Genomic DNA, 23,092 nt, shown 5'->3' with positions numbered 1-23,092 from the left:
GGAGTGGGTAGCCTACCACTTCTCCAAGGGATCTTCCTGACCCAGGAATCGAACCAGGCTCTCCTGCATTGTGGGCAGTTTCTTTACTAGCTGAGCTACAAGGGAAGCCCATATGGATAAAGAATTGTGGTACATATATGTAATGGACTATTACTGAGCCATATATGGAGTGCATTTAAGTCAGTTTTAATAAGGTAGATGGACCTAGAGAATATATTATACAGTGTGAAGTAAAAGAGAAAAACAAATATCATATACTAACGCTGGGTTATAACTCATTATTCAAAACACCATGATCATTACATCTGGTCCCATCACTTCATGGCAAATAGATGGGGAAACAATGGAAATAGTGACAGACTTTATTTTCTTGGGCTCCAAAATCACTGTGGATGGCAACTGCAACCATGAAATTAAAAGAGGCTTGCTCCTTGAAAGAAAAGCTACTACAAACCTAGACACTATGTTTAAAAGCAAAAACATCACTTTGCTGACAAAGATCTGTTTATAGTCGAAGCTATAGTTTTTACAGTAGTCATGTAAGCATGTGGGGTTTCCCTGGTGGCTTACATGGTAAAGAATGCACCTGTAAAGCAGTAGACCTGGGTTCGATCTGTGGGTTGGGAAGATCTCCTGGAGAAGGGAACAGTTACCCACTCCAATATTCTGGCCTGGAAAATTCCTTGGATAGAAGAGCCTGGAAGGCTACAGTCTATGAAGTCATAAAGAGTGTCAGATCATAGACAAGGCTGAATGCCAAAAAGCTTATGCTTCAAACTGGGGTGCTGGAAAAGACTCTTGAGAATCCCTTGAACAGCAGGGAGATCAAACCAGTCAATCTTAAAGGAAATCAACTTTTAATATTCATTGGAAGGGCTGATGTTGAAACTGAAGCTCCAGTACTTTGGTTCCCTGATTCAAAGAGCTGACTCAGTGGAAAAGACCTTGATTCTGGGAACAACTGAAAACAAAAGGAGAAGAAGGAGACAGGATAAGATGGTTAGATAGTATCAGTGGCTCAATGGACTTGAATCTGAGCAAACTCTGGGAGATAATGAAGGACAAAGAAGCCTGGCATGCTGCCAAAATTATTCCACACAGTTTTGAAAGTCTTAGCTACAACAATTAGAGAAGAAAAACCAAAAAATGAAAATAGTTTGGAAAAGAAGAAGGAAAGCCTTCACTGTTTGCAGATGACATGATTCTAGATATAGAAAATCCTAAATGTGCCAATAGAAAATTGCTAGAGCTAATCAACAAATATAGTAAATTCACAGGACATAAAATCAATACACAGATTGTGAAATGATTTGTTCTAGTTCTGTGAAAAATACCATTGGTAGCTTGATAGGGATTGCATTGAATATATAGATTGCTTTGGGTAGTATACTCATTTTCACTATATTAATTTTTCCAATCCATGAACATGGTATATTTCTCCATCTGTTTGTGTCCTCTTTGATTTCTTTCATCAGTGTTTTATCAGTTCAATTCAGTTCAGTTGCTCAGTCGTGTCCGACTCTTTGTGACCCCATGAATTGCAGCACGCCAGGCCTCCCTGTCCATCACCAACTCCCGGAGTCAACCCATGTCCATCGAGTTGGTGATGCCATCCAACCATCTCATCTTCTGTCGTCCCCTTCTCCTCCCACCCCCAATCCTACCCAGCATTAGGGTCTTTTCCAATGAGTCAACCCTTCGCATGAGGTTGCCAAAGTATTGGAGTTTCAGTGTTTTATAGTTTTCTGTATATAAGTCTTTCGTTTCTTTAGGTAGATATATTCCTAAGTACTTTATTCTTTTTGTTGCAATGGTGAATGGTATTGTTTCCTTAATTTCTCTTTCTGTTTTCTCATTATTGGTGTATAGGAATGCAAGGGATTTCTGTGTGTTAATTTTATATCCTGCAACTTGACTATATTCATTGATTAGCTCTAGTAATTTTCTGGTAGAATCTTTAGGGTTTTCTATGTAGAGGATCATGTCATCTGCAAACAGTGAGAGTTTTACTTCTTCTTTTCCTATCTGTATTCCTTTTATTTCTTTTGCAAACTAGTACAGCCACTATGGAGAACAGTGTGGAGATTCCTTAAAAAACTGGGAATAGAACTGCCATACGACCCAGCAATCCCACTGCTGGGCATACACACTGAGGAAACCAGAATTGAAAGAGACATGTGTACCCCAATGTTCATCGCAGCACTGTTTACAATAGTCAGGACATGGAAGCAACCTATATGTCCATCAGCAGACGAATGGATAAGGAAGCTGTGGTACATATACACAATGGAATATTACTCAGCCATTAAAAAGAATACATTTGAATCAGTTCTATTGAGATGGATGAAACTGGAGCCCATTATACAGAGTGAAGTAAGCCAGAAAGAAAAACACCAATACAGTATACTAACGCATATATATGGAATTTGAAAGATGGTAATGATAACCCTATATGTGAGACAGAATAAGAGACACAGATGCATAAACAGTCTTATGGACTCTGAGGGAGAAGGTGAGGGTGGGTTGTTCTGAGAGAATAGCATTGAAACATATATATTATCATATGTGAAACAGAACACCATTCCAGGTTCGATGCATGAGACAAATGCTCAGGGCTGCGGCCATGGGATGACCCAGAGGGATGGGATGGGGAGGGAGGTGGGAGGGGGGTTCAGGATGGGGAACAGTTGTAAACCCATGGCTGATTCATGTCAATGTATGGCAAAAACTACTACAATATTGTAAAGTAATTAGCCCCCAACTAAAATAAATAAACTTATTTTAAAAAATCAATACACAGAAATTCCTAGCACGGAGTCACATAGAATTGGACGCGATGTATGACTGAACAATAGCAATGCCTATATATGAAATCTAGAAATATTGTACTACTGAACCTATTTGCAGGGCAGCAATGGAGACACAGATATAGAGAACAGACTTGTGGACACAGTTGTGAAAGGTGAGGGAGGGACCAATTGCAAGAGGAACATTGAAACAGATACATTACCATATTGAAAATAGATAGCTAATGGGAATTTGCTGTATGACTGCTGCTGCTGCTAAGTCACTTCAGTCGTGTCCGACTCTGTGCGACCCCATAGACGGCAGCCCATCAGGCTCCGCTGTCCCTGGGATTCTCCAGGCAAGAATACTGGAGTGGGTTGCCATTTCCTTCTCCAGTGCATGAAAGGGAAAAGTGAAAGTGAAGTCGCTCAGTCGTGTCCGACTCTTAGCGACCCCATGGACTGTAGCCTACCAGGCTCCTCCGTCCATGGGATTTTCCAGGCAGGAGTACTGGAGTGCACAGGGAGCTCAAATCTGGTGCTCTCTAACAATCTAGAGGAGTAGAATGGGGTGGATTTGGGAGGGAGGTTCAAGAGGGAGGGGACATGTATACCTATGGCTGATTCATGTTGATGTATAGCAGAAACTAATACAATATTGTAAAACAATTATCCTCCAATCGAAAATAAATAAAAAATGGAAGATAATATACAAGAAAATTTGGAAAACTCAACAGTGGCCACAGGACTGAAAAGGGTCAGTTTTCATTCCAGTCCCAAAGAAGGGCAATGTCAAAGAATGTCCAAATTACTACACAACTGCACTCATTTCAGATGCTAGCAAGGTAGGTAATGCTCAAAATCCTTCAAGCTAAGCTTCAACAGTACCTGAACTGAGAAGTTCTAGATATACATGCTAAATTTACAAAAGGCAGAGGAACCAGATGTCTAATTGCCAACATCCATTGGATCATAGAAAAAGCAAGGGGATTCCAGAAAGCATCTGATTCTGCTTCATTGACTATACTGAAGACTTTGACTCTGTGAATCACAACAAACTGTGGGATTCTTAAAGAGATGGGAATACCAGACCACCTTACCTGTCTCCTGAGAAAACTGTATGCAGATCAAGAAGCAACAGTTAGAACTGGACAATGGAACAATGAACTGGTTCCAAATTGAGAAATAAGTACATCAAGGTTGTATATTGTCACCCTGCTTATTTAACTTTTATCCAGAGAATATTACATGAAATGCCTGGCTGGATGGTGTGCAAGCTGGAATCAAGTTTGTCAGGAGAAATATCAACAACCTCAGATATGCAGATGAACCACCCTAATGGCAGAAAGTGAAGAGGAACTAAATAGCCTCTTGATGAAGGTGAAAAAGATGGCTTAAAACACAACATTCAAAAAACTAATATGACATCTGGTCCCATCACTTGATGGTGAATAGATGGAAAAAAATGGCAACAGTGACAGACTGTTTTCTTTGGCTTCAAAATCACTGTGGACAATGATGGCAGCCATGAAATTAAGACACTAGCTCCTTGGAAGAAAAGCTATGAAAAACCTAGGCAGCAGTATTAAAAAGCAGAGACAGCACTTTGCCAATAAAGGTCTGTATAGTCAAAGTTATTTTTTTTTTCTGGTAGTCATGTATGGATGTGAGATTTGGACCATAAAGAATGCTGAGAGTGGAAGAATTGATGCTTTTGAACTGTAGTGCTGGAGAAGACTCTTGAGGGTCCCTTGGACAGTAAGGAGATCAAACCAGTCAATGCTGAAGGAAATCAATCTTGAATATTCATTGGAAGGACTGACACTGAATCTGAAACTCCAATACTTTGGTCACCTGATGCAAAGAGCCGACTCATTGTAAAGAACCCTGATGCTGGGAAAGATCGATGGCAGGAAGAGAAGAGTATGACAGGATAAGATATTTGGATACCATCACCAATTCAGTGGACACGAGTTTGAGCAAATTCCAGGAGGTAATGAAGGACGGGGAAGCCTGGCGTGCTGCAGTCCATGCAGTTGACAAAGAATTGAACATGATTGAATGACTGAACAACAACAAATTACAAGAAAAATCCAAGGAAACAGAATGTCCACTCATGCATGAACAGATAAATAAAATAGGTATATCATACAACAGAATATTTTTCATCTTTAAAAAGGAAGAAAATTCTGCACTATGTTACAACCTGGATAAACCTTGATTACATTCTGCCAAGTGAAACAAACTAGAAACAAAAAGACAAATATTGTAGGATTCCATTTATATGAAATTTATATGAAATACTTAGAGGAGTAAACATTATAAACAAGCAATATAATTGTGGTTTCAAGGGGCTGGAGGAGTGAAACAGGGACTTATTTTTTAATGAGTATAGAGTTTCAGTTTTATAAGATGAAAAGTATCATGGGGATGTATGGTGATGATGGTTGCACAACAGTGGAGGGTATTTAATACCACTGGACTGTACACTGAAAAATTGTTAAGATGGTTAGAGGAAGGAATAAAGAAAGACAAAAAGTAAGATAGGGAGTGAAGGAGGGGAGGAAGGGAGGAAGGAAAAGAGCAGGCAAGGAAGGAAAGAAGGGAAAGAAAGAAGCAGGGGTAGCTACATTAATTTCGATAGAGCAGACTTTAAAGCAAGACAAGTTGTCAGGGATTTTTAAAAAGAGCATTACATAAAATAAAGAGGGAAATTCTTCATGAAGACATTAACGATCCTAATGTACATGCACCTAAAAAGTGTGTCAAAATGAATGAGGTGAAAACTGAGAACTGAAAGGAGAAAAAGATGAATCCATTGTCATAATTGAAAACCTCAACACTCCTTTATCATAAATGGACAAACTCATTAGGCAGAAAATCAGTAAAGATATAGTTGAACCCAACAATATTAACCAGCTGGACATAATTGACATCAATAGATTATTTCATCTAACAACACCAGTATACAAATTCTCTTCAAGTTCACATGGTAATTCACCAATTCTCAGCCATTAGACCCATCTGCACAAACTAAAAGAATAGAAACCACATAATGCATGCTTTCAAATGACCAGAAACCAGTAACAGAAAAATAACTAGAAAATAAAAAAAATATATATATATATATGGAAATTAAACAAACCAAACAAAACAAAACACTTCTCAATAACACATGGGTCAAAGAAGAAATCACAAGACAAATTTTAAAATATTTCGAACTAAATGAAAATGAAAACACAACATACCAAAATTTTTGGGATACAGTGAAATAGTTCTTATAGGAAAATTTATACCATTCATTTATATGAATGTATATATTAGGAAAAAGAAAGTTATAAAAATCAATAATCCCACTTTCATTAGGAGATTAGAGATGAGAAAGCTAAATCAAAAGTAAATAGAACAGAAAGAGCTAAGAATTAAGCAGAATCAATGAAATTGAAAGTGGAAAATCAATAGAGAAGAATCAATGAAATCAAAAGCTGTTTCCCTAAAAAGATCAATACAATCAATAAGCCTCTAGACTAAGAAAAAACAAAAAAAGACACAAAGTATTAATAATATCAGCAATGAAAGAGGGAATATCACTACAGATCCTATGAAAATTAAGAGAATAATAAAATAATATTACGAACATCTCTATGCCTACAAATTTGATAACCTACAAGAAACAAACTTCTTGAAAGACACAATCAGCCAAAACTCAGACAAAATAAATAGACTCTGAATAAGCCTATTCTGTTAAAGAAATTGAATTAATAATGAATAACCTTCCAAAACAAAAAGCACCAGGCCCAAGTGGGTTTGTTGGTGAATTCTACCTAATTCTTATTAATTATCTAAATAATTAGCAGCAATTTTACACAATCTTTTCCAGGAAATAGAAGAGGAGGGTACATTTCCAAAATTACTTTGGGGCAAATAACACCTTGATACTAAAATCAGACAAAGACAATACAGAAAAATAAAACAACACGCCAACATGTCTTCTGCTTAGATGCATTACTCCTCAGCAAAACACTGGCAATTTGAACCCAGCAGTGTCAAAAACAATTATACCCCATAACCAGGTAGGATTTACCCCAGGCATTTAAAGCTGTGCTAATGTTCTAAAGTCATTAATATAATCCATCACATTCAACAGACTAAAAAAGAAAAATCACATGATATTATCAATAGTTGCAGAAAAAGCATATGACAAAATCCAATACCCATTCATGACAAAATCTATCAACAAATGAAGAGTCAGTTCAGTTCAGTTCAGTCTTTCAGTCGTGTCTGACTCTTTACGACCCCATGAATCGCTGAACGCCAGGCCTCCCTGTCCATCACCAACTCCCGGAATTTACCCAAACTCAAAGAGGGGAAGAAAAAATATATATGGAAACTTTCTCAGTTTAATAAAGACTATGAAATACCCACAGTTAAATCATAGTTAACAAGGAGAAACTCAGTTTTGCCACTAAAATTAGGTACAAAGTGAAGATGTCTATTTTTACCATTCCTTTTTAAAAAATTAATTTATCTTAATTGGAGGATAATTACTTTACACTACTGTGATGGTTTTTGCCATCCAATTAACAAATGAGCTAAAGACCTTAATAGATGTCTAGCTGAAGAGGATATACAGATAGCAGATAGCAAGTAAGCATATGAAAAGATACCCCACATCATATGTCAATAAGGAAATGCAAATTAAAACAGCAATGAGACACACCACTACACATCTATTAGAATGGTCAAAATCCAGAACTCAGACAACAAATGCTGGCAAAGATGTGGAGCAACAGAAATTCTCATACACTGCTAATGGGGATGCAAAATAGTATAACCACTTTGGAAGACAGATTAGCTGTTTCTTATGAAATGAAACCTACTCTTACCATATGATCCAGCAATTGTGCTCCTTAGTATTTGCCCAAAAGAGTTGAAAATTTATGTCCACACAAAAGCCTGCATACAGATCTTTATAGCAGCCATAGTCATAATTGCTGAAACTTGGAAGCAACCAAGACGTACTTCAACAAGTGAAAGGATAGACTGTAGTAATCCAGACAATGGAATATTATTCAGTGCTAAAAAGAAATAAGCTATGAAGTGATGAAAAGAAATGGAGGCAACTTAAACACATATTACCAATTGAAATAAGTCAATATGAAAAGACTACACACCATGTAATCCCAACTTTCTGGAAAAGGAAAAACTATGGAGACAGTTAAAGCATAAGTGGGGATTGGGTAGTGAGTAAAAAAATGAATAGATAGATTACAGGGGATTTCTAAGGCAGTGAAAATACTCTGGATGATATTAAAATGGTAGATACATGCCATTTATACATTTGTCTAAACCCATAGAATGTACAACACCAAGAATGAACCTTACTAAACTGTGAACTTTGAGTAATAATGATGTGTCAATGTGGATTCATCAATTGTAACGAATGCATCACTCTGGGGAGTGGTGTTGATGATACATATGTAGGGGCAAGGGGTAAATGGAAAATCTGTATCTTTTTTCAATTTTGCTATGAACTTAAAACTGCTCTAAAAATTATCTTTAAAAAAGAATGCTAATTACACAAGCAAGTTGTATTTCTTGATTCATTAGCAAAATATCACTACCAAATGAAAACTTTTCTCAATAGTGTGTAAATTGCAGGTTATAAGTATACATCCAAGGATCACAGATTGAGAACCAGCTGTACAAGCTTCCCATGTCAGCACCATGAAATATTTCCTATGGATACTCATCGTTATCGCAATAGCGATGGTGTTCCCAATATTGTTTTTCATTAAAGAAAACCCCTTTGATACTGCAAGTTTCCTGTCTTTGGTGAGTACCAGAAAGTATGGGTGGGGTAAAGTTGAAATCTCTGGACTGGAAAAAAAGGGGGACACTAAGTGTCTATTTGTGTGAAATTATCACTAAATTCTGCTGCTGCTGCTGCTAAGTCGCTTCAGTCATGTACGACTCTGTGCAACCCCATAGACAGCAGCCCACAAGGTTCCCCCGTCCCTGGGATTCTCCAGGCAAGAACACTGGAGTGGGTTGCCATTTCCTTCTCCAATGCATGAAAGTGAAGTCGCTCAGTCGTGTCCAACTCTTAGCGACCCCATGGACTGCAGCCCACCAGGCTCCTCCATCCATGGGGTTTTCCAGGCAAGAGTACTGGAGTGGGGTGCCATTGCCTTTTCCAGTCACTAAATAGTAGACACTCAAAGAAAGTGAAAGTGAAGTCACTAAGTCGTGTCTGACTCTTTGTGACCCATGGACTGTAGTCGGCCATGCTCCTCTGTCCATGGGACTTTCCAGACAAGAACACTGGAGTGGGTTGCCATTTCCTTCTTCAGGGTATTTTCCTGATCTAGGGATCGAACATGAGTCTCCCGCATTACAGGCAGACTCTTTACAATCTGGGCCACCAGGGAATCCCAGACACTCAAAACAGAAAGATAACAAATCTTAAGGACTCAATATATCATTTTTCTTTGATGGAGACAGTAAAGGATGTGGCACTCTGAAAAGAGAGAATTCAGGGCTGGGAAGAAATAACACTGTTTAATGTTTACTCAAAGCTCAAACCCCCCCCCTTTTTAAATAGCAATTGATAAGGTAGAAAATGTTGTCCTTGTTTAGTAAAAAAATTTAGAAAATTTCCCTTGGTTTCAAAGTTATACATTTCCCCCCAGTTTTATACAATAGGATCTCAAACCTCAGAGAAGCTGTCATATCCCCAAGCCAAAAAAAATTCTAGGGAGTTGGGCTTCCCTGGTGGCTCAGACGGTAAAGAATCTGCCCGTGATGCAGGAGATTCAGGTTTGATTCCTGGGTTGGGAAGATCCCCTGGAGAAGGGACAGGCTACCCACTCCAGTATTCTTGCCTAGAGAATTCCATGGACAGAGAAGCCTGGCTGGGTGCAGTCCATGAAGTCACAAAGAATCAAAAATTACTAAATGATTAACACTTTCACTTTCAAGAAAACTCCACCAGAAAACAGTAACAGCAAAGAAGGAAAGGGAGAGTGGTAAATGAATTTGGAAGGGTGAAGTGCCACCAATGGAAAAGAGTTTAGATTGGGGTATTGGGGTAGTATTACCTTGTCTCCCATAATTCTAAAGGAGGCAAGGTTGTCTCCTGTATCTCTTGGGCTTCCCAGGTGGCGCAGTGGTAAATAATCCACTTGCTAATGGAGGAGATGCAGGAGACATGCGTTCAATCCTGGGCCAGTAATATCCCCTGGAGAAGGAAATGGAAACCCACTCCAGTACTCTTGCTGGAAAAATCTCACGGACAGAGGAGACTGTCAGGCTACAGTCCATGGAGTTGCAAGGAGCTGGACACGACTAAACAACTGAGCACTCCTGTATCTCTCACACCTAACATGTTTTGCCTTTCATGGGATTAAGTGACCCATGTCAGACTGTAGTCATAAAGATGATTGTGGGTGAAAAATAGCATAGACTGACATTATCTCATTCCTTACATAAAATGGAAGATAACTAAAGAAATACCATCTCCCTTTGCTCCATGACCCATAACCTATACAAGAACCTCTGATGCAAAACTTTTTCAGAAGATAAGTACGAAACTGAAATGAGCCCTGAGAAAGCTGCCCTCTGTCCTGGAGACAGATCATTATGTTGTACAAAGGGGAATACAGGTATTATTCCCACAAAACATGAATGTTATAGGTGAGACTTACCCTTTTCTCAGCAGGAAAAGGAGATGGTAGCTTGACAGAGAGCCCGGATGCAGATCAGCGCTAGTAGAATAAACCACCTGGAAACCTTCAAAGATATGCAGAAAAACTCAGAACCACTCAACAACGTGAATTCCTGTATCTTGATTGTAGCTCCTCCTGTGAAAAAAAGTGAGTGTGCTCAAGAGGATATACCATGCAGGGGCAGGTTAGGTAAGGGTATAGAGAGAAGGCAGGTGGAAAGCAAAAGGGACCTATGATAGCATTTGACACAGATCACTCTCTTCTTTCAACATTCTTTAATTGCTTCCAAGGATCCTAGATTCTTATGATTTTCCTCTAAATTGCTTGATAGTTCCTCACTCTCATGCTGATTTATCTTCTGTCTCCTACATCTAAATGTTAATATACCTCAGAGCTCAGTCCTTATCTAGACTTACTTTTTAAAAGTTGAAGTATAATTGATTTATAATACTATATTAGTTTCATGTGTATAGCATTGTGATTTGATTTTTTTTGCAGATTATATTCCATTATGGGTTACAATACCCAATACCTTATAGGCTTAGTTTCTTGGTTAACTCATCTAGTCTCACAGTTTTAAATATCATCTATAGCAGCAGCCTATAATTTTGAGGTAAGTGTAACTGTTGTCCTCACTGACCTCTGCTGCAGCAGTATCCCTTTCTCTCTTGCCCCTGATAACCATGCTGGCATCTGTTACTGAAGTCTATGGCTAGCTAGGCAACATGAGACCTTTTCAATCAGGACTTTTAATACTCTTCATAAGGAAAACACTTTTTTCTTTACATTTAAGTGCATTTTTGAGTTGAATGCATTTTGAAATATCGGTACTGAACTCATAATGTGTTTTATCTCTTAAAAATGTTTTAGCTCTGTTCACTAGAGCCTAGAAATGACTTACTACAATGAACACTCATTTTATAAATCCCATTTTTCACTAGAAAGAACTTCATCTAAAAGGAGTTCCTTGGAAAAAGGCTGACTCCGGGTCACAGGCAGGAACTATTCCATATAGGAAGGAAGCTTTTGAATACAACAAAAGTTGCATCAAAAGAGCTTAGGACCCAACTTTAAGAGGCTGATTGTCTCTGATAATTAATTGTCCTACCAAAGATAGAACAATTTGAACTCCAATAAAGATAAAATTTTAATGGTATGAAAACCATGAGTACATAGATATATAGAAGAAAGAAAACAACGAAAAAGCAAAAATTTTGTCACCATGGAGAATGCAAGGGAACCAGCTCCTAGCATTATTTTGAAAGCTAGTAAATAAAGGGAAAGAATCAAATGTGTATCTCACTTTCCTATATGTGAACTATACTGCTTGGTAACCAAGAATTAGATGAAGGGAATTTTCTTTTTATAGAAGCATTCCAGTTAACAAATGAAGAAGGAATGTTTGCCTTAGAATATCACCATATTGCAACCTCTGGAGTATTAATTAATCTAGACACTGAACTTCAAAGTCTGCTAACATCCTAAAAACAGAAATAACCTGCCATTATGTGCCTTCTGATAGAGTAATGCATCACCAACCCATAAAGTATTATTGCCAGAAAATATAACCTGAATTTGATCAAATCCTCATGTCAATATTTTCTACAAATTCTGATCTCTACAAGTTTGCTCTTTTGCCAAAGAATTTGATTTCCTTTCCAATCTCTTTGAGACTGGATTTAATATATTTGAAATGTTCTTCTATGCACTATTTCCTGTTAGTTTCTATTTTCATGGTTCTCTTCTTGGTTGAGTTGTTTTTCTTTCGTTATATTGGTGATTCTTGTTTCAAGCTTTATAATAAAATGTTTGGAGATTCACCTTTCAGATTAATATTCAAGAATCTAGAATGGATAGATTGTTCATTTCTTGCCTCTAAATAGCCATCTCTGTTTGCCACTCTGTTACAGTGCATTGTGATTAAGAAAGCTTGCCTCATTAGATTGCAGGGAAGCAGTGACATAAGGAGAAAGTAAGGAATATGGGTAGCTGATTCAGGTGAACTAACCCTTTGTCTCTTCTATTAGAGCCCTAAGTCACCTGTGCTATTTCCTCCCTTATCTGCTTAGACAAACTTCTCTGGCAACCTCTATAGTTCTGAATATCTACCTCATGTTCTTCAGGGAACCATATGCAGAACTTTACCATATAAACAAATGCCAGTCAGCTGTGTTATTTCCTTTTTTCCTCTTATGTCTAGAGTTCTTGGCTTCCATTCTTAAGTTCTCTCTAGCCACAGGACTCATACCCTGGCAGATATCCCACCAGCCACTTGGTGGTCACTGGTTCAGTAGTTTCGGAAGTAATTCTGTGATTAATTATCCATGTGACCATCCCAGGGGCCTTTCCTTTGTATTTGGTGGTTCAAACTTAGAATTCTTCTGAGGCTTTTGGAATAAAGATGTATCTGTGCAGTCATTTTCTCTGTGTGCCTTTTGAAATATGAATTATTTTGCTTAGATTTCTCCACCAATCCTATTTCATATTCTCTCATTCTTGCAGGAATTCATCAAATATTGCAATTCTCTCATGCTAGCCTTTCTAGTTTTTCATTGTGATTTTGGGAAGGAGGCAACATAGGTGCAAATGTTTTTAGTGTATCATCTTTATTTCTTCCACAATAGTTTTTCAAAGGTAACACTAAAAAAAAACTCTCACAACTTGTGATGAAGCATTACTCCTAACATAGTCCATACTCAGGTCTAAGGGGTAGAAAATGTAAAATAGCTATAATAATACAGAGAATTGGCATATTGGAAAGACATAAGAAAATCTTATAACCTCAACCATAGTAACTATTTCCTTCACTTCCCTTGTTGATACAAGTCCTCTTTTTCCCCCCTCAATCCTAGGACTGCTGACCATAGGGGTTTCTTCAGTGCAGCGTCCCCAAAGGAGCTACCTCTTGGACACCCCACAATCTCTCTTTTATTCTTCCTCCTTAACTGAGCAGAAACAATTCATTGTTCTGGTAGACTTGGCAGATCCTGATCCCATGTGGCGTGGTCAAATGATCTCCAATATCTCAACCATCTTTAAACCATATATCCAGGCCAGCCAGCTAGTAGTGATTAACACACCTCTTAAAAGTTATCTTCCCTTGAAGAGCCTTAAGAAAAACTTTAATGACACTCCTGCCTATGTAGCCTTCCATTCCAAGCGGAACATGGATTATGCCTTCCTTATGAACTTTGCTACCAACCACTCTGACTATTTCCTGATGATTGATGATGATGTGAAATGTGTCCCTGGATTTGTCACCCAGATAGCTACTACAGTATCTGCCTGGGAAAACAAACCTTGGGTGACTCTGGAATTCTCTCCGTTGGGCTTCACTGGAAAACTCTTTCGTACTAAAGACCTCCCTTGTTTTGTTAATTTCCTTCTCCTCTTCTACCAAGAAATGACCTGTGACTGCCTCCTCTCCCATTTTCATGATCTTCTCATGCAGCAAACACCAGTCCAGTTCCTCCCTTCCCTCTTCCAGCACATGGGCAATTACTCTTCCTTTGAAGACAAATTCAATAGTCTCAAAGATAAAGAGTTTGAAGAGGATGACATTAGTTCTCCCAGCAACCCTGCTGCCTCCATCTACACTAGCCTGAAGGCTACCAATGACTCTGTTCCTATGAATGCCTATAGCTTGAATAAGAATTTCTTTTATGCCAAGTCTGCTGAGGCTGGAAACCATCTGACTGTGGTTTTGGACTCACCTGCTAAAGTGTTCCGAGTTCAAGTGTTGACTGGCTCTGACCTAAAAGGTGAGAATCAGCTGAAAGAGGGACAAATAGAACTTGGCTATACTCCTACTAATCAAGTCAATGGCTGTGATGACTATATTCTGCTGGGACTACTGGTAAACGGCATTCTAAATAAGCAAGTATTATCTAACAAGTCTGGGAAGAAGGTGAAATGTGTGAGATTGCTAGTGACAGCAACTCCATCCTCTGGAATAATAGTCAGGCACATTAACATCTGGATTAAGTGAAGTTTAAGTAATATGTAGAGGAGCCATTGGGAGTTTTGGAGTGGTTATATTGGAGGTTGGAGTACATAGAGTTTAAAAAAATAAAGTCTTGAATTTGGCCAGGGACATCTCTTTGTTGGGTCCTTTCAATATTATTAATAATAATAATTAATAATAGCATGCTGAAAGGCAGGGTGAACGTAACATCCTCTTAGTACCAGAGAGCCACTAGTGGAAGAACTAGGCTTGTCAAACCCTTCACTGGTTTGCTATCCAAAAATATCTACTATACAAAATTTGTTCCTTGGGTGAAAATACCAGACTTCTAGGAACAACACCATGTAGGTAGGATTGATGATGCTCATATCACATCCAAGAGATTCATTCCTTCCTATGTGGCAGGAAGAAGTACATTGGTGAGGAGGGAAACATGACTTCTCCGTAATCCCATTTGCCATCATAAGACAGTCATTCATTTGACAAGTATTTATTGATTATCTCTATGGTTAGGTAGAATCCTTGTCTACATAACCACTCAACATGCCAGAATATTCTTTTCTAGATGGAATTAAAATTATTAAAAATAATTTTCTTTGATTTCTGGTAGGTCCTTTCCACAGCATAGTTTTATCTCTGGGACTATAAGTTTTATTTCCATAGTTATATCTCTGGATGTTTCTGATAGGAAAACTTTGGATGTTTTATTAACATTTTTTTAAATAAATTTATTTATTTTAGTTGGGGGTTAATTACTTTACAATATTGTAGTGATTTTTGCCATACATTGACATGAATCAGCCATGGGTTTACATGTGTTCCCCATCCTGAATCCCCCTCCCACCTCCCTCCCCATCCCATCCCTCTGGGTCATCCCATTGCCCCAGTCCTGAGCATTTGTCTGATGCATCAAACCTGGAATGGTGTTCTGTTTCACATATGATAATATGCATGTTTCAATGCTATTTTCTCAGAACGCCCCACCTCACCTTCTCCCTCAGAGTCCATAAGACTGTTTATGCATCTATGTCTCTTATTCTGTCTTGCATATAGGATTATCATTACCATAACATTTTTTAAGTTCAATTTGGCTCTGAGATCTTTATACTCAGAAAAGTTTGAGCTCTGAGCCCTGAGCTCAACTAATGAGCAGTGTACAGTTTTTCCTAGTTTGAGAACACATTCTGTGAAGACATGGAATAAGGAAAAAGAAAGGACATTTTAGGAGGACTATTTGAGAAGAACTGAAATGAATTGTAATCAAAAATCTTAGAAAGATCTGGAAATTTTTGAAATAGGAGAATAGGATGGAAACAAGGATAGGGATGTGGGGGAAATCAAATAAAAATGGAAAGTAAATGCTTTGAGAGCATCAGGTGCAGGGGAATGGGACAGGTATATGCCATAGATATGAAAATGGACAATTCAAATCTCCTGCTTCAGGCAGCATGGTTGACTGATAACTCCACTGTTGCTGTCTGAATTCACTCCAGAGTTGGTGTGTCAGGGCCGTGTTTCCCACAGAATTCTCCCAGCCAATGACTGACCACAGCAGGGATACTGTCAAGTCCCATTCTGGCAAGATGGTGGACTCCCAATAAGTGATGTTAGCTCAAGGACTCCCCATCAACCTGTTTGAAACTTTCTTAAAATAATGCTGCAGTCCTAGACTCTTCCTAGCCAGTTCTTCTTTCTCTGTCACTTTTCACAGTTTTCAGACCTTCACCACAATCTGAAGCCTTGCCAGTAAAAATCTCCCTCCACTGGTAAATCTCTTGAATCTCAAATCCCATTTTCAGCTTCTTGGCAAATGTGAACTATTAAAAAGAAATTGATAATATGCAAAGAAAATGGCTAGTAAGATGAAGATTCTTTAATTTCCATGTATTATGAAATTTCTAATAATCTTCCTTTAACTGATTTCTAGTTTCATTCCATTGTGATAGGAAAAGATAGTTGATGGAATTTCTATCTTCTTGAATTTTTTGAGAATTGTTTTGTGGTGTGATATGTGATGTATGCTAGAAAATGTTTCATATACACTTGAGGAGAAACGTATTCTGCTGCTTTTGGATGAAATGTTCTATATATGTATATCAGGTTCATTTTGTAATAATGTTGTTCAAGTTAACTGTTTTTTTTACAGTTTATTCTCTGGGTGATATATGCATTGTTTAGAGTGAAGTATAATACCTGAAACTAGTATCATACTGCTGTTTATTTGTTCTTGTCTCTTAGTGTTGATTTATATGGTTAGGTGCTCTGACATTGAGTGAATAAGCACTTACTTTTATTATTTCCTCTAGATGAATTGGCATCTTCATATAATGAAATTCTTTGTCCCTTATGATCATTGTTAGCTTAAAGCCTATTTTATATGATAAAGTTATAACTACCCTTATCATCTTTAGGTTATCATTTGCTTGGTATATCTTTTTATATCTCCTCACTCTCAGCCTACATGTGTTCTTAAAGCTAAAGTGAATCTCTTGAAGATAACGCATTGTTGGATATTATTTTTCTATCCATTCAGTCATTCTCTGTCTTTTTATTATAAAATTTAATCCATTTACAATTAAAGTAAGTATTGACATATAAGGACTTGCGTCACCATTTTAAAATTGTTTTCTGAATCTTTTGCAAATCTATTTTCTCCTTTCTTCCTCTCTTCTTATCTTTTGCTGTCTTGCTGTGATTTAATAACTCTTTATGGTAATTTTATAACTTTTATGATGGGATTATGACTCTTTATAATATTTTGCTTGTGGCCTTCAGGCTTTTCCTTTGTAGATACTATGATACATAAAATATATTATAATATCCTGTTTTAATTGATAATTTAATAGCATACAGAAACTTTATACTTTTATGCCTTCACCTCACATTTCAGGTTATTGATGTAATTTATTTTTCTTATTGTGTATCCAGTATAAAATTATTAGAGTTATGGTTACTTTCAATATTCACTTTTAACTTTCTGATAGTTGTAAATTATCTACACACGACCATTACAACATCAGACAATCTGACTTTGACTATGTATTTAAATTTTTCAGTGAGTTTTCTTATATTTGTGTTTTTATGATGTTAATTAGCATCCTTTCATTTCAGTTTGAAGTACAACCTTTTGCATTTCTGGTAAGGTAGGTCTAGTGGTGATGGAAAGCCTCAGCTTTTTGCTTTTTTGTTGTTGTTGTTCATGGAAAGTCTTTTTTTTTATGAAGAGCAGTTTTGCCTAGTATGATTTTTTTTTTCAGTATTTTGAATGCATCATTTCACTTCTCCTGGCTTGTAGTTTATGCTGAGAAATCTGCTTTTGCCTTATGGAGGCTCCCCCTGTATATTGTGTGTTGTTTTCCTCTTCTTTCAAAATTCTCTCTTTGCTTTTTTTTTTTTTTTTTTTATAAATTTATTTATTTTAGTTGGGGGCTAATTACTTTACAATATTGTAATAGTTTTTGCCATACATTGACATGAATCAGCCATGGGTTTACATGTGTTCCCCTTCCCGGACCCCCCACCCACCTCCCTCCCCATCCCATCCTTCTGGATCATCCCATTGCCCCGGCCCTGAGCCCTTGTCACATGCATCGAACATGGAATGGTGCTCTGTTTCACATATGACAATACACATGTCTCAATGCCATTCTCCCAGAACGTCCCACCCTCACCTTCTCCCTCAGAGTCCATAAAATTGTTCCATGCATCTGTGTCTCTTATTCTGTCTCGCATGTAGGGTTATCGTTACCATCTTTCAAATTCCATATATATGCATTAGTATACTGTATTGTTGTTTTTCTTTCTGGCTTACTTCACTCTGTATAATGGGCTCCAGTTTCATCCATCTCAGTAGAACCGATTCAAATGTATTTTTTTTTAATGGCTGAGTAATATTCCATTGTGTATATGTACCACAGCTTCCTTATCCATTCGTCTGCTGATGGACATCTAGGTTGCTTCCATGTCCTGGCTATTGTAAACAGTGCTGCGATGAACATTGGGGTACACGCGTCTCTTTCAATTCTGGTTTCCTCGGTGTATATGCCCAGCAGTGGGATTGCTGGGTCATATGGCAGTTCTATTCCCAGTTTTTTAAGGAATCTCCACACTGTTCTCCATAGTGGCTGTACTAGTTTGCATTCCCACCAACAGTGTAAGAGGGTTCCCTTTTCTCCACACCCTCTCCAGCATTTATTGCTTGTAGACTTTTGGATAGCAGCCATTCTGACTGGTGTGAAATGATACCTCATTGTGGTTTTGATTTGCATTTCTCTAATAATGAGTGATGTTGAGCATCTTTTCATGTGTTTGTTAGCCATCTGTATGTCTTCTTTGGAGAAATGTCTGTTTAGTTCTTTGGCCCATTTTTTGATTGGGTCGTTTATTTTTCTGGAATTCAGCTGCAGAAGTTGCTTGTATATTTTTGATATTAATTGTTTGTCTGTTGCTTCATTTGCTATTATTTTCTCCCATTCTGAAGGCTGTCTTTTCACCTTGTTTATAGTTTCCTTTGTTGTGCAAAAGCTTTTAATTTTAATTAGGTCCCATTTGTTTATTTTTGCTTTTATTTCCAATATTCTGGGAGGTGGGTCATGGAGGATCCTGCTGTGATTTATATCGGAGAGTGTTTTGCCTATGTTTTCCTCTAGGAGTTTTATTGTTTCTGGTCTTACGTTTAGATCTTTAATCCATTTTGAGTTTATTTTCGTGTACGGTGTTAGGAAGTGTTCTAGATTCATTCTTTTACAAGTGGTTGACCAGTTCTCCCAGCACCACTTGTTAAAGAGATTGTCTTTTCTCCATTGTATATTCTTGCCTCCTTTGTCGAAGATAAGGTGTCCATATGTGCGTGGGTTTATCTCTGGGCTTTCTATTTTGTTCCATTGATCTATATTTCTATCCTTGTGCCAATACCATACTGTCTTGATGACTGTGGCTTTGTAGTAGAGCCTGAAGTCAGGCAGGTTGATTCCTCCAGTTCCATTCTTCTTCCTCAAAATTGCTTTGGCTATTCGAGGTTTCTTATATTTCCATACAAATTGTGAGATGATTTGTTCTAGTTCTGTGAAAAATACCATTGGTAGCTTGATAGGGATTGCATTGAATCTGTAGATTGCTTTGGGTAGAATACTCATTTTCACTATATTAATTCTTCCAATCCATGAACACGGTATATTTCTCCATCTGTTTGTGTCCTCTTTGATTTCTTTCATCAGTGTTTTATAGTTTTCTATATATAAGTCTTTTGTTTCTTTAGGTAGATATATTCCTAAGTATTTTATTCTTTTTGATGCAATGGTGAATGGTATTGTTTCCTTAATTTCTCTTTCTGTTTTCTCATTATTGGAGTATAGGAATGCAAGGGATTTCTGTGTGTTAATTTTATATCCTGCAACTTTACTATATTCATTGATCAACTCGAGTAATTTTCTAGTAGAGTCTTTAGGGTTTTCTATGTAGAGGATCATGTCATCTGCAAACAGTGAGAGTTTTACTTCTTCTTTTCCTATCTGTATTCCTTTTATTTCTTTTTCAGCTCTGATTGCTGTGGCCAAAACTTCCAAAACTATGTTGAATAGTAGTGGTGAAAGTGGGCATCCTTGCCTTGTTCCTGACTTTAGGGGAAATGCTTTCAATTTTTCACCATTGAGGATAATGTTTGCTGTGGGTTTGTCATATATAGCTTTTATTATGTTGAGATATGTTCCTTCTATTCCTGCTTTCTGGAGGGTTTTAATCATAAATGGATGCTGAATTTTGTCAAAGGCTTTTTCTGCATCTATTGAGATAACCATATGGTTTTTTTCTTTCAATTTGTTAATGTGGTGTATTACATTGATTGATTTGCGGATGTTAAAAAAACCTTGCATTCCTGGGATAAAGCCCACTTGGTCATGATGTATGATCTTTTTAATATGATGTTGGATTCTGTTTGCTAGAATTTTATTAAGGATTTTTGCATCTATGTTCATCAGTGATATTGGCCTGTAGTTTTCCTTTTTTGTGACATCTTTGTCTGGTTTTGGAATTAGGGTGATGGTGGCCTCATAGAATGAGTTTGGAAGTTTACCATCTTCTGCAATTTTCTGGAAGAGTTTGAGTAGGATAGGTGTTAGCTCTTCTCTAAATTTTTGGTAGAATTCCGCTGTGAAGCCGTCTGGTCCTGGGCTTTTGTTTGCTGGAAGATTTCTGATTACAGTTTCGATTTCCGTGCTTGTGATGGGTCTGTTAAGATCTTCTATTTCTTCCTGGTACAGTTTTGGAAAGTTATACTTTTCTAAGAATTTGTCCATTTCTTCCAAGTTGTCCATTTTATTGGCATATAGCTGTTGGTAGTAGTCTCTTATGATCCTTTGTATTTCTGTGGAGTCTGTTGTGATCTCTCCATTTTCATTTCTAATTTTGTTGATCTGATTCTTCTCCCTTTGTTTCTTGATGAGTCTGGCTAATGGCTTATCAATTTTGTTTATCTTCTCGAAAAACCAGCTTTTAGTTTTGTTGATTTTTGCTATGGTCTCTTTTGTTTCTTTTGCATTTATTTCTGCCCTAATTTTTAAGATTTCTTTCCTTCTACTGACCCTGGGGTTTTTCATTTCTTCCTTCTCTAGTTGCTTTAGGTGTAGAGTTAGTTGATTTATTTGATTTTTTTCTTGTTTCTTGAGGTACGCCTGTATTGCTATGAACCTTCCCCTTAGTATTGCTTTTACAGTGTCCCATAGGTTTTGGGTTGTTGTGTTTTCATTTTCATTCGTTTCTATGCATAATTTGATTTCTTTTTTGATTTCTTCTGTGATTTGTTGGTTATTCAGAAGCGTGTTGTTTAGCCTCCATATGTTGGAACTTTTAATAGTTTTTTTCCTGTAATTGAGGTCTAATCTTACTGCATTGTGGTCAGAGAAGATGGCTGGGATGATTTCAATTTTTTTGAATTTACCAAGGCTAGATTTATGGCCCAGGATGTGATCTATCCTGGAGAAAGTTCCATGTGCACTTGAGAAAAAGGTAAAATTGATTGTTTTGGGGTGGAAACTCCTGTAAATATCAATTAAATCTAATTTGTCTATTGTATCATTTAAAGTTTGTGTTTCCTTGTTAATTTTCTGTTTAGTTGATCTATCCATATGCGTGAGTGGAGTATTAAAGTCTCCCACTATTATTGTGTTATTGTTAATTTCCCCTTTCATACTTGTTAGTATTTGCCTTATATATTGTGGTGCTCCTATGTTGGGTGCATATATATTTATGATTGTTACGTCTTCTTCTTGAATTGATCCTTTGATCTTTATGTAGTGTCCTTCTTTGTCCCTTTTCACATCCTTTATTTTAAAGTCTATTTTATCTGAAATGAGTATTGCGACTCCTGCTTTCTTTTGGTCTCCGTTTGCATGGAATATGTTTTTCCATCCTTTCACTTTCAGCCTGTGTGTGTCCCTAGTTTTGAGGTGGGTCTCTTGTAGACAGCATATATAGGGGTCTTGTTTTTGTATCCATTCAGCAACCCTTTGTCTTTTGGTTGGGGCATTCAACCCATTTACATTTAAGGTAATTATTGATAAGTATGATCCCGTTGCCATTTACTTTGTTGTTTTGAGTTCGTGTTGAAACATCCTTTCTGTGTTTCCTGTTTAGAGAAGATCCTTTAGCATTTGCTGGAGAGCTGGTTTGGTGGTGCTGAATTCCCTCAGCTCTTGCTTGTCTGTAAAGCTTTTGAATTCTCCTTCATATCTGAATGAGATCCTTGCTGGGTACAGTAATCTGGGTTGTAGATTATTCTCTTTCATTACTTTAAGTATGTCCTGCCATTCCCTTCTAGCCTGAAGGGTTTCTATTGAAAGATCAGCTGTTATCCTTATGGGGATCCCCTTGTGTGTTATTTGTTGTTTTTCCCTTGCTGCTTTTAATATTTGTTCTTTGTGTTTGATCTTTGTTAATTTGATTAGTATGTGTCTTGGGGTGTTTCGCCTTGGGTTTATCCTGTTTGGAACTCTCTGGGTTTCTTGAACTTCTGTGACTATTTCTTTCCTCAATTTAGGGAAATTCTCAACTATTATCTCCTCGAGTATTTTTTCATGGCCTTTCCTTTTATCTTCTTCTTCTGGGACTCCTATGATTCGAATGTTGGGGCGTTTCATATTGTCCCAGAGGTCCCGGAGGTTTTCCTCATTTCTTTTGATTCTTTTTTCTTTTTTCCTCTCTGCTTCGTTTATTTCCATCATTCTATCTTCTACCTCACTTATCCTATCTTCTGCCTCCGTTATTCTACTGTTGGTTCCCTCCAGAGTGTCTTTTATCTCCTTTATTTCATTATTCATTCTATATTGATTCCTTTTTATTTCTTCTAAGTCCTTGATAAACATTTCTTGCATCTTCTCAATCTTTGTCTCCAGGCTATTTATCTGTAACTCCATTTTGCTTTCAAGATTTTGGATCATTTTTATTATCCTTATTCTAAATTCTTTTTCAGATAGATTCCCTATCTCCTCCTCTTTTGTTTGGCTTTGTGGGCATTTCTCATTTTCCTTTACTTGCTGAGTATTTCTCTGCCTTTTCATCTTGTTTAGATTGCTGTGTCAGGCGTGGCCCTTCTGTATTCTGGTAGTATGAAGTTCCTCTTT

The 23,092-nt window shown here is 37.4% G+C and overlaps 1 protein-coding gene across 16 annotated transcripts in view; it reads left to right on the top strand.

The window, feature by feature from the left end:
- The window catches only part of LOC145529498 (alpha-1,3-mannosyl-glycoprotein 4-beta-N-acetylglucosaminyltransferase C-like), a 144,566-nt gene that overhangs the window by 37,526 nt on the left and 83,948 nt on the right, over positions 1 to 23,092 (top strand). For 3 of the 16 annotated variants that reach the window (XR_014071291.1, XR_014071292.1, XM_081550070.1), the window contains exons 2-3: positions 8,448 to 8,621; positions 10,504 to 10,660. Coding sequence is in view for 8 of the 16 variants with exons in the window: in XM_081550061.1 (XP_081406187.1) it covers positions 10,540 to 10,660; positions 13,366 to 14,501 (1,257 nt within the window). In the remaining 8 variants the exon portion in view is untranslated. Of the gene's footprint in view, positions 1 to 8,433; positions 8,622 to 10,503; positions 10,661 to 13,339; positions 14,607 to 23,092 lie in introns of those variants that run through there. The other 13 variants (XR_014071289.1, XM_081550060.1, XR_014071288.1 and 10 more) reach the window with 10 other exon arrangements.

The sequence above is a fragment of the Giraffa tippelskirchi genome, chromosome 12, assembly GCF_054371585.1.
Source record: "Giraffa tippelskirchi isolate mGirTip1 chromosome 12, T2T-mGirTip1v1.2.pri, whole genome shotgun sequence".
Lineage (NCBI taxonomy): Eukaryota > Metazoa > Chordata > Mammalia > Artiodactyla > Giraffidae > Giraffa > Giraffa tippelskirchi.
The sequence above is the reverse complement of the archived record's forward strand: the minus strand, read 5'-3'. Positions and strand labels throughout refer to the sequence as shown.